The sequence below is a fragment of the Capsicum annuum genome, chromosome 7 (assembly GCF_002878395.1).
Source record: "Capsicum annuum cultivar UCD-10X-F1 chromosome 7, UCD10Xv1.1, whole genome shotgun sequence".
NCBI lineage: Eukaryota > Viridiplantae > Streptophyta > Magnoliopsida > Solanales > Solanaceae > Capsicum > Capsicum annuum.
Genome location: NC_061117.1, coordinates 42,340,570 through 42,353,165, shown reverse-complemented (window position 1 = coordinate 42,353,165; position 12,596 = coordinate 42,340,570). Strand labels below are relative to the sequence as shown.

Below are 12,596 nucleotides of genomic sequence, written 5' to 3'. Positions count from 1 at the left end.
TCTCCACAATTTTGTTAAACTAAATCACCTCGTGTTTTACTCACTAAATTTAGTAGATGAAGCCATGAGAGAAGTTATTACTTTTGTCCTGAATTCTATTACGAGTTGTCTTGGCACAAATATGTAAAGCTTTTCTTACATTTTCCTTTTACAATGTGTGACAGAATTCTGCTGAACAGTTTTACTTGAAAGAAGAGAGCAGTTCTTTGTCTGAAAAAGAGCAGACATTATTATCCCTGGCAAATATGGGATACCCGGTGGAAGAGGTTTCTATAGCAATGGAGAGATGTGGTGCGTATATTAAATTATGCTTTGTCTTCTACATTAATATTGTTATCTGAACCTCAGATCTGATTAGTCATTTAATTTGGTTTTGATATGTAATTATGTTAAGGAGGAAAGCTTATTCATGAAAGTTTTAGGGTAGATGCTACAAAGTTTGAGTTATCTTTGTGTCAATGGCTCAATGCTGTTGTATTTGGAAGAAAATCTGCTTATGATGCTGCAATATCCCTGAGTATCTTTTAGAATTGCAGAACCTATTTTGATCTCATTTCCAGGTAATTATTGTCCTCTTCACCACTTTCCAGGTCCAGAAGCATCACTTGCTGAATTGACAGATTTCATCTGTGCTGCTCAAATGGCAAGAGCAGACGATCCCTATCTGCCAGAAGATGTAAAGGTCTGCTTTTCCCTCGCCTTAATTTGGAATGAATTCATGTGAATTAACATTTTGTTCAACTTTGTCCGCTTATAAATGACAATATGGTTTTTCATTAAATTGATTCCTCTCTACCATTGCGACAGCCAAAACTGAACCATATATCAAATGGTGGTGGATACAAGAAGAGGAAGATGTTCAACCAATTGGACAAAAGCAAAAAGCAAAGGGCGATTTTTGATGAAGAGACCATCCGTTTGCCCAAGCCTATGATTGGATTTGGGGTTCCTACAGAATCAGTTCCAGCAATGGTCCAAAGAACTCTTCCGGAGCAAGCTTTGGGACCCCCCTTTTTCTATTATGAAAATGTTGCTTTAGCTCCAAAGGGGGTATGGGACACCATTTCCAGGTTCCTATATGATATTGCGCCTGAATTTGTAGACTCAAAGTACTTTTGTGCTGCTGCAAGAAAAAGGGGTTATATTCATAATCTACCCATTGAAAATAGATTTCCTTTGCTTCCACTTCCCCCACGCACCATTAATGAGGCACTTCCCCTGACAAAGAAATGGTGGCCATCTTGGGATCCACGGACGAAATTAAATTGTTTGCAAACAGCTTATGGGAGTGCAAGACTAACTAATAGGATCAGGAAAGCTGTGGAGGCCTTTGATGGTGAGCCACCTATGAGGGTGCAAAAGTATGTTCTTGATCAATGTCGGAAGTGGAATTTGGTGTGGGTTGGGAGAAACAAAGTTGCTACTTTGGAGCCAGATGAAGTTGAAATGCTGTTGGGGTTTCCGAAGAACCATACCAGGGGAGGTGGTATAAGTAGGACTGATAGATACAAATCTCTTGGTAACTCATTCCAGGTTAGCCTAACTTTTTTCCTTTTGATTTCCACATGTACATCCAAGTATTTCTGAAAGCTTTTCCTTTTGTTTTGTCTTACCTGCACTTTTTGCTGATATGATTATGCATCAGCTGGCTTAAAAGCCTTTAACTAACATAATATATTCGTTTAAGCTGATTAAAAAATTAGACTAACTCATGTAGCTTTATTCTTTTAATTTTTTTTTTTAAAAGAATGAATGATATTAGTGGTATTTGAACAGAACATTCATCGACGCTACAACTTCAGTGTCATCTTAGTTTACTAAATTTTCTGTATAGAGTAAAGGGAAGTGGATGAATTGTTGGGAAAAAAGGGAGAGCACCTATATTAAATGTAAAATGACATGAAGGTGTGTAACTGGTGCTGTTGAATCTGCAGTTAAGGGAATATCGCTAGCTCTTAGAATAAGAGTTCTGGGACTACATGGCTTTGAAGCATTCAAGTATTATAATGTGCTGTTCCATGGGTATCTGGCAACCAGTAGGGGTAAATGGGCGATTCATCAGCAAAAACAATAACAATTCTTGCATTGGATATTTTTTTTGGGGTGGTTGGGTGGAGGAAGAGGGGGAGGCCAGTGAATAAGGGGAAAAGAATCCCATGGGTGAGATTTTAACCATGAACAACTTGAGTGTTGGATGAAGTTGCAACCACTAGGCTACAACTCCAATTTTGTCTCAGTTTAGCTTTGTGTTGGAATCCCTGTTGTCTTTTCTGGTTCTTGGAGGAATGAGGTAACTAAAAGGGTTGATGTAACAAGGTGACACATTTCCTGTGATTTCAGCGTAGGTTTTCAATTATCATATGCGACTAAATAGTTTAAAACACATACTATGGTGGACCACTTCTTTATAATGAAGAGAAACTTTGTCCTCAAAGGAATGGTTGATTGGTTGAAGCATATGCGAGACAATCAGGAAATTTTAGTTTTTATTCCAGGTGCAACACTTGGTGTGAGGTTTGCTTCAACCTCAAACTGACCAAAACACTCCGTCATAGAGAAGCTGGAAAGAAGCTTTGTGTTACACCTGTTACACCTCATTGTGCCATTGTGAACTCTATTAGCAAAATTGATGATTACTAGAGCCGTTTTAACTTTACTTTTATGCACTAAAAAGGAGGAGCAGTTTTGCACTAGCTATGTCCCAAAGATGATGTGTCTGTCATTGTGGTGGTTGACATATTGTGAAAGTAGATAAACTGAAATGATGAGCCAGTTGTCCCTCTTTCATTTTTGGTGTTTTTGTAATTTAACTATTTAGTTGTGTTTTCTGGGGTGAAGTGGGGTGCAAGAGTAACCATTCATTGCTAGTAAACATCATTACTAAATCTTTGCTTTTCCTCCTTTCAAAAGTCTAGAGGAGCCAAAAACCAAAACCATAACTTGCTCTTTTAAAAAAAAAAAAAAAAATTTGGGTTTGTGTGTTTTTTCCTTTTCCCAGATTCGTCCTCTTGCTCTGATGAGTCAGATATAGGGTGTTGTAGCATAAACTAATCTTGAGTTGCTGAATGATTGGGTGATTTGTGTACATGCCTATTTGGGTCCTTGTAGTGGTAAACTGGTCATAGAAATGGAGAGGGATGTTGAGGTAGGTAAAGTGAGAAGGGATGAAAGAAGTTATTACCATATTTTAGCTATAAATATCTAAAATTTTACGTCATATGCTCTATGCTTAAAAAGTTGGTAGTATTAAAAGTCGTAACTCCGCTATCAAAGAAACCCTTGAGGAAGTTCCACTGTGGAAATAAAATGTAATAATTTGATATGTTGAATGTCTGATCCAGTTAACCTGTCTTTGCTGATTTTGATAGAGGCTTAGAGCTCTAGATAATGAGATGTTTTATTGATTCATATGGATGGTATTAGCTTGTTTTGCAATGGTATCCTTCTTGCTCTCTCCTGGCCACACCAGTCAATTTTCTGGTGCTGCCTTAATAAGGTCTTGTCTTTTTCTTGCTCAATATCATAATATCCCACCGTCTTATCTTCTTTACCAAATAGGATTATTGCTTGGCCGCACTGGATCACTTTCTCTTTTAAACTTTTCTTGTGTTGGAAAGATATATTCTTGATGATTTATATGTGTACATCTTACTCTCTCCCAACCCCACTTGTGGGAATAGACTAGGTATGTTGTTGTATATCCAGGTCTTGTTTTCTTCTCCCCCTATTGCCCCCCTTCAAATTTGGTTTGCAAAATATAATCAAACATCTCCTCACTTGGCTTATTCAATTTCTTTTCCTTGGAATAATTTTTAACATGATATTTGGATTGATGATGTTATTAGGTTGATACAGTGGCATACCATTTATCGGTATTGAAAGACTTGTTTCCAAATGGTATCAATGTCTTATCACTCTTCTCTGGGATAGGCGGTGCTGAAGTTGCTCTTTACCGTCTCGGAATTCAACTGAACAATGTGGTTTCTGTGGAAAAATCTGAAGTCAACAGGAACATCGTCAGAAGTTGGTGGGAACAAACAAATCAGAGAGGGAATCTTATAGATTTTGATGATGTGCAGCAGTTGAATGGAGACCGGTTGGAGCAGCTGATAGATTCATTTGGCGGATTTGATTTACTGATTGGTGGAAGCCCATGCAACAACCTTGCAGGCAGTAACAGGGTGAGCAGAGACGGTCTTGAAGGGACAGAGTCCTCTCTATTTTATGACTATGTCCGGATACTGGACTTGGTCAAGTCCATAATGTCTAGAAATAGATAGTATGACATAAATTTGTTCTAGGTTCAGATTTATTTATCTTCCAAAGCTATGAGACATTATTGAGCAAGACATCAAGGGATAAAGCCATCACATAAAATTTTAGGCTTTTGATTCTATATCGATTGATCTCCTAAAATACTAATTTATGTAATTAAATTGAGAAATTAATCTTCTCAATCCCTCTGTTGGTCATACAATGTGAATGAATCTCCTCACTGAGATGGTTTATGAGTAAAGCTTCCTACATTATGAATCATACAATTTAATTAGTTGATGATCTTGAGATATATGGAGTATCTTATAACTGTATGCATCATCATCCTTTTGTAAATATGGTAAAATGTTTTATGCTCACTCTCCAGAACGGCAGCATTTGGAATTGGGGCTATTCAGGTAAGTCACTCGTTGGCACCAACATTTCAAGTCCGATGTCTAAAGGGCAATATATTGAATAAAAAATTTCAAATCAGCCAACTCGTTGGCAGTAACATTTCGAGTCCGAAATCTGAAGGGCAATATTTTTAATCAAAAATTTTAAATCGGCCACTGAAATTTGGATTAAATTAAAACGGGCAAATCGTTCAAACCTAAATAATTTGCTCTGGTGGTGGGACCTGTTTGTTTATCTTTTAAGCAAATCATTCAGGTATGAGCGAGGTGCTCCTCTTCATATTTTTTCCCTTACTGCTGATTGTGTAGATTTGTGGTATGCCAAAATGAGATGTCATACATCCAAATGGCCACAACATACAAACAATGTTTATGGCAAAACAAAGAGGCTGGGTAGAATCTTTCGACTTTTGTGTAATTATTTTAATTTTGTCTAGGTTTCAGATTTTATTTGTCCAAAATATCAAAGCAAATTCTACTTTTTCTCAAAGTATCCAATCAAATTTTCAGTTAATTAGAACTTTTACTGAGGAATCTAGTTATAAATCTGAATAATGTGAAAAATATATAGTACTTTGTTTGATCTTTAAAAATTTTTAAAATGACTTTTTTTTAAAAAAAAAAAAATACTGAAACAAATTAGATAAGTGATATTGCCGGTTCATTATCTCTTCTTTACCCCACTCCCGAACCCCTGCTCCTCACCCATCCCACCTTCATAATGTTTTGCTAGATAACATATAAATACTCTAAAGACAATATTTTTCTTGTTTATCTACCAAATAGTTAGAAAATAAGTAAGAAACTCGATTGCTTTCTAAGAAAATATTTTCATACCATACAAATCCTAGATCTCACTTTCACATATAGCGGCTATGTTTACTAGATCTCACTTTCACATATAGCGGCTATGTTTACTACTGTAGCATCATATTCTATTTAATGCATTATATAAAATCAACACTAGAGGATTATAAATCAGTAAAGAAAACGAAAAAAGAACGGCACCCGTTTCATACCTGAATGATTTGCTTAAAAAATAAATAAACAGGGCCCACTAACGGAGCAAACCGTTTAGGCTTGAACATTCGTCTGTTTTGGTTTAATCCAAACTTCAGTGGCCGATTCAAAATTTTTAATTCAAAATGTTGCCCTTTAAGCTTCGAACTCACAACATTTCTCCCGACTTTTTACGTCGTACAGTCCATTTTTTAGTTTGACTAAGTGTTCCAGTTGCTATTTTCTAGTTGTTAGTTATTACTTTGTTGTTTTATTAGTTCGTGATATAAGCCTATATAAGGTCACTTAACGTATTGAATTAAGTATCCAGCCACATTTTCTCTGGAAACAGCTTCACAGTTTTTCTTCTTCTTCCTTTCTTCCCTGTTATTTTTCGTTTGATTACTGAGCTTTCTGTTATTTTCAGTTCCACACACACAAATTAAACATCTCCGTTTTTGTTGTTCTATACATACAGGAAAAAAACAACAAAACTAATCCTCTGGGAAGACTTTATTGGCCACAGTGGAAACAAGCTTTTGAAGTACAGTTATTCGAAAAATCAATATCGTCTTATTACATTTTCCTCTCTTCAGTTCAGAAATATAATAATGAGTAGTGGTGTACATGGTCGTGTTGAAGGATTAAATATACCCCTAAACATTACGAGAAAAATCAAATGTATTCATATATGGATTTTAGAAAAAAAATAAAAAAATTGGGGGTAGGGAAGGGAAATGGTGGAGGGAATTACAATGTGGGGAATCGAACTCTCACTAACAAGGTGGAAATTCAGTTAACTAACCAACTGTAACACCCCGTATTTTTGGGCTAGAACGTAAACTGTCATTTCTTCTCATAAAGGTTACAAAAGCCATAAATCCAATGCAAATTTAGTGTGTTGATCAATTATATAGTGTGGAAAATCTATTTGAGCATGAATTAAGATCATAGAAGTCCCCCCACTCAAGGACGAGTTGAAAGATTTTCAATTGTTCGAGTTTGAGTAAGCATCGAAACTTGGGCTAACTTCAATCAACCATAACTCATTGTATATGATGAACTGAGTGGCCTACTATATACCAAATTGTAGATAATTGAATAAGTTTTCCAATGATATAAGATTCGTCGAAATCCGATAACCGAGTAAGGAGTTATGACTATTTTAAGTTTTAGATGTAAGACGAATGCAATTTCAGTGCATGGTGCGTCGCGCCAGAGGACAAAATGGCACTCGTCAATTTCCAGCAAGCCTCCGCGATAGTCCCTCTTCGTGCCAAACTTCCAGGTCGCAATAATTGACATTTTTCCAAGCTCCGCGTCTCGCCAGGGCCAAAAATGGGGCTCCAGTTTCAGAATTTCACTCGAGGGTATTTTGGTCTTTTCTACCCATTCCTACCCTCTATAAATGTCATAGTCAAGGGGAAAATCTCGTTTTTACTCTCTTCCATTGCAAGAATTAGGGTTTCTTCCCTAAAATTCCAATCCAATTATCTCTGGTAACTCAAGATTCAACCATGGGAATTCGAAACAAATTGGAGATTTGGAATCCCCAGATCGTAAGCTTCAAGAATCACCCATTGATTTCCTAATTCGAGGTATGCGGGTTTATCCTAAAAACTACATGGACATGAAATTTGTTAAAGCATGATTTAAGTTTTAATGCATGTATTTTATGGGAGTTTTGAAAATTATATTACAGATTATGTGTTTCGAAAGTTTAATGCTATTATTGCTTTGGCCTTGTGGCCTTTTTCCCTAAATTGATTTACATGTATACGTATATGTATGTAACTAAGATTTGAGCTTTGTTTGAGAGCATGAATTATGGACTCCCTCTCTTGTGATAAATTAAAGATTTTGGCTTTGTTGAAAAGAGGATTGAAATGCATGTTTTGTGATTTGAAACGTCGTAGCATTTGAAACATTGATTTAGAGTCGTTGAGAGAGTGTCTTGATATGACTATGTTTTGAGTCAAAGAGACTTTGGGCATGAACACCATTGTTTGTTGAATTGTTGACAAAGAGTTACTAGCATGTGCATACATGAGTTTTCTTGAATTGTTTTATTGATATGGTGGTCCCGAATTTATGTCTTGAAAACAAAGATTTATGTATGATAATAATGGCTCAGAGATGTGAATTGCAAGTCAATGGTATGACGATACTATATGTAATTATGCTATAATAGAGTATGTTTTCAGAATATGTCTTCAGAATATGTTTTCAGAGAAATACATATTTTCATAGAGTTTTAAAAAGGGGCTTAAAGAGTGTTAGGTGGTTACCCGAAGAAGGCGTGAGTTCAAGTAACTCTTAGCCCAAAACCGTATTTGCCGATACGGGTAGATTATTATTGTACGCTGGTGACGGCCGTGTGGCATAGTAGAGTTAGAGACTCCGACCCTTGTGGCACACTTGGGTTGGGGGCTTGGCTGCCGAGTCAATGGCAGTTTCCATATAGCCCATGGAATTTTCAAGAATTGTAGGGTACACCACCTAGTGCAGAGAAGTACAAAGAGTCACAGATTTCAGATGTTTTCACAGAGTCCTTTAAAAATGCCCATGAGATTTTATACTATACGATTGTTTTATGAGTTGTTTTAACTGCTCTCATATATGTTAATTATAAATGATTATTTTGGATTTGCTCTGCATACCAGTACTTTTGTGCTGACCCCTTCCCCTCTCCAACCTCTCAAGTTCTGAGGCTCAGTCTAGGGGTCCAGATAAGCAGTAGAAAAATTCAGATTGCAGATCAGGTCGAGCAGGGGTGAGCCTTCTTTACTTCAGAAGGCCTGTTGATTTGTCAATTAATTATCAGTAGTTATGTTTTGGTCTACTGGAGGCCTTGTCCCAGTTCTTCAAACAGTTTTGTTTAGTTCTTAGTAGAGATTTCGCAAACTGATGTCAAACATTGGTATTCAAATACATTTTCAGATTTGACCATGTTTCCGTATTACATATCAAATTCCGCATTTTCTTTTGTATTATGAATGTTGTGCATGATTACCAGATAGAGAAGGGTGTTCTGGGCCTTCACGGTTCAGGATGCTCGTCACGGCTAGGACCCAGGTTCGGGTCTTCACACCAACTAAACTACTAAGATTTTCTGAATTTATTTTAATTAAAAACACAAAAAATAAATTTAAAATCAATATTTTTTAATTTCGTCAGCCAAAAAGAGTATATTTGGGTTATTTATGCAACTAATCAAATTGCACATGTCTCACATGTATAACTTTTGATTATTTAAAATTAGACAATTTTGTCTATTGTGAAAATTTTTAGTGAAGTGCAAAAAGTTCAAATTAGTAATAAATTATTTAGTCCTAACATTAAACTTACCAACATTAGTTTTGGAAAAAAAAAATTCTATCATATTTTCGTCTTATTTTCTGTTAGGACTTTTCTTTTACCATATATGTTATTAATTTCTTTTTCACGTACATAAGGAAAACGTAAATCAATTAACATTAATCTATATATTATTCTCTTCTATCATATATATTAAGATTCTTTAATTTTTTTAAAAATTAAATAATAATTTCAGAAAATAAGTGAAAAGCTAATTGTATTACTGTAGAGACCTTAATGAAGGACAAAAAGTTCAAATGTTCAAATAACATTTTCATATAATAAGTGTATGTAAAAAACTAAATTTCTATTATTTATATCGAACAATATACTTGATCCACCTTAAAAAGTTCCACTATTATGAATCAGATTCATTTAAAGTCACTTAAGACTAATTTTTTGACAGAGAAAAGCTTACCCTTCGAAAGATCTCTCATTTCTCCCTTTCCGTACCACTCACGCCAAGGCAAGTAAATCATACTCCATGTCATGTGTCTTCTCATCCAAGATTAATAATTATAAATTATAAAATAAATATCTGAACAAAAAATTGAAAAAAAATAATACGTTGAAATATCAATTATTTAATATTATATTTTGAAAGAAAAAACATATTTTAGAGTCTTGATGATGACACAAAAACATAAGTCGAGTGATACAAATTATCCCTAGCGTCCATTTCTAAGAACCTGATGGAAGAATGAAATAGGTTATAAATTTGGTTGCTAACTCATAAAATCTCTAATCTCAATTTTGTTTTATCTTCTAGCCAACTAATGACTTTATTTGATACTTGTTTGACACTATGATTTGTTTGTTATCATGACAAATTACAATTCACTTTATTTTTCTCTCAATAGTTTTTTATGTAAGTATGATTCTGACAAAAGAGTATTAACTTGAATTATGCTTTAATAAGAAATATAACTAACATGAATAAAAAATAAAATTTAGAATAGAAAAAGCATACCTAAATTCACTCGTAATCGGCATGAAATCTCGTTCACACATGTTACACAAATCTTTCTTCATCTGCACAAACATATTAAAGAATCGATCAATAATGATTTGTTTATGGACGTAATAATTTAAGATTATGAAAAAAAACATCTTAAAAGTTAAAGAATATTCAATTTTGATAAGTCTAATTTAAACTAACAACAAAAGAATATAAACTTATTTTGAAGAAAATTTAAACAACAGCTAAAAAAAAGATATCAAACATAAGCTTAAAACCCCCCATAGAAAAAAGCTCATATTTGAAAAAAAATACATGAGAAGATAAAAGAGAATTTGAATCAAGGAGTTGGAATGTTGAGAATATGCCAAGCCCATACATTTAATTAAAATAAAATGTAGTAATTCTTTACATTCATATATTTTAGGATTCATATATATTTTAGAATTCATATATTTTATGTAGTTTAGGATTCTTAATTTCTTTCCATATATTTATTTTATTAGGGTTCTTTCCATATATTTTAGGGGACCTTAATTTAATAATATAAATAATTAAAGAAAAAGGATAAAAAGATGATTTTGTCTATTACAGAGCATTTTAATGAAGGGTAAAAAGTTCAAATCACTTTTCTAAGAGTTTTCATAATTTTAATATATTATAGATATAGATTATAGATGATAGGGGTATATTTCAACCCTTTTTTTAATGAAGAATATATTCGGATGAGTATATCAGGCCCTTTTCCCCTAAATAATAACGAAATGAGAAAGCAGGGGCGGATCTAGGAGCCTGGGTAGAGGTTTTCGGGAATCCAATAACTTCCGTGCAGATCTAGTATTTATATAGAGAAATCTAGTAAATATATAAAAATTATAATTTGAGAACCCATAAACATATTGTATTGTTGGTCTAGTTAAGTAGAAAGACTTATGAAAATTTTATTAACCTCTTGATTGTGGGTTCAAATCCCTTTAGTTATTTTTTGATTTTATTTTTATTTAATATGGGGAAGCCATATACTTTAAATCCTAAATCTGACTTTGTTAGAAAGAGACCTCTAGATTTCTAACTTTTAGATGACAACAGAGTACATGTTTCGCTCCATGAGAATTGAGCTTTTTAACCACTCATTCAAAGAAGCTTTTCACCCCCTTTAAGGTGACAAATTAACCTATGAAAATATGACTTGATCTTTTCACACTTGTAGGCAAAAGTTCAGTAATTCAGAAAACGTAAATTATGTCGTAAAATACACAAGTTATGTCTAACGCTTACGTTAATTCTTACAGAACTTATGTCAAGCGAGGTAAAAGTTCAATTTCAGAATCTACAACTTATGTAAAAAATGCGTAACTTAATTCCTACATAACTTGTGCCGAGTGCGGTAAAGTTCAGCTTCAGAACCCATAAATTACGTGGTAAAAGGCATAACTTAATTCCTAAAGAACTTATGTTGAACGAGACATATCACTACCAGAAATTTACTATTTTTTGACAAAAAAAATTAATCGCAAATTTCCAACTACTTCAGTCGGAAAACTTACTTTTTTATTTTTATTTGTATTTTTTCGATATTTTTTGTGACTATAACAGTTAGAATATCTGACGGTAAATTTTGAAAAATATATATTCCGACTACTGTAGTCGGAAATATAAATAATTAAATAAATACATTATTAAATATATAATTAGACCCTCTTACTAAAATTAAATAATTATTTAAATAAATTATTAAATATATATTTCTGACCATTGTAGTCAAAAATATAAATAATTAAATAAAATATATTACTAAATATATAATCAGTCCCCTATACGAAAATTAAATAATTATTTAAATAAATTATTAAAGATATATTTTCGACCACTGTAGTCGAAAATACTAATAACTAAATAAATATATGACTAAATATATAATCATACTCTTATACAGAAAATTAATAATTAATTAAATATATTATTAATTATATTTCCGACAATTGTGTCGGAAATTGTAATAATTAAATAAATATTTTACTAAATACATTACAAAAAAATTGCTCTGTAAATATATTAAATGTATCCGACTACTGTAGTCGAAAATATTAAATAATTAAATATATTTAATTTGTACCTAACTGTAGTGGTTGGAACATTATATTTAATTATTAAATAAATAATTATATAAAATATAAGTTACACGGTAGTCTTTCACATTGTATTAATTAATTTAAATATATAATTAAATTATATTAATTAATTTAAATATATAATTAAATTATATTAAATATATAATCGACTGATGTAGTTAAAAATATTAAATAATTAAATATAATAAAAAAATTTCTGACTGTTGTAGTCGGAACTTTTATAAATAATTAATTTAAATGTATAATTTAATTATATTAAATATCAAACCAACTGATGTAGTCGAAACAAATAAATAATTAAATATATTAAATTTCTTTCCAATTGAAGTAGTCTGAATTTTATATTTAATTATTAAATAATTTATATAAAATATAAATTAAACATATCAAAACTTTCCCAATTTATATATTGTTGAAGTTGTAATAATGTAAGTTAATTAATCGATAATTTGTCCGACTAACACGCTGTATTATGAGGTA

General features: G+C 32.7%; 1 protein-coding gene across 1 annotated transcript in view; it reads left to right on the top strand.

Annotated features, from left to right (window-relative positions):
- LOC107877810 (DNA (cytosine-5)-methyltransferase DRM2) overlaps positions 1-4,546 on the top strand; it is a 17,304-nt gene extending 12,758 nt beyond the window's left edge. The window contains exons 6-9 of the mRNA XM_016724551.2: positions 165-291; positions 591-682; positions 808-1,533; positions 3,846-4,546. Of these exons, the coding sequence (XP_016580037.1) occupies positions 165-291; positions 591-682; positions 808-1,533; positions 3,846-4,280 (1,380 nt within the window). The 3' untranslated portion in view covers positions 4,281-4,546. The remainder of the gene's footprint in view (positions 1-164; positions 292-590; positions 683-807; positions 1,534-3,845) is intronic.
- Positions 4,547-12,596: the final 8,050 nt, after the last annotated feature.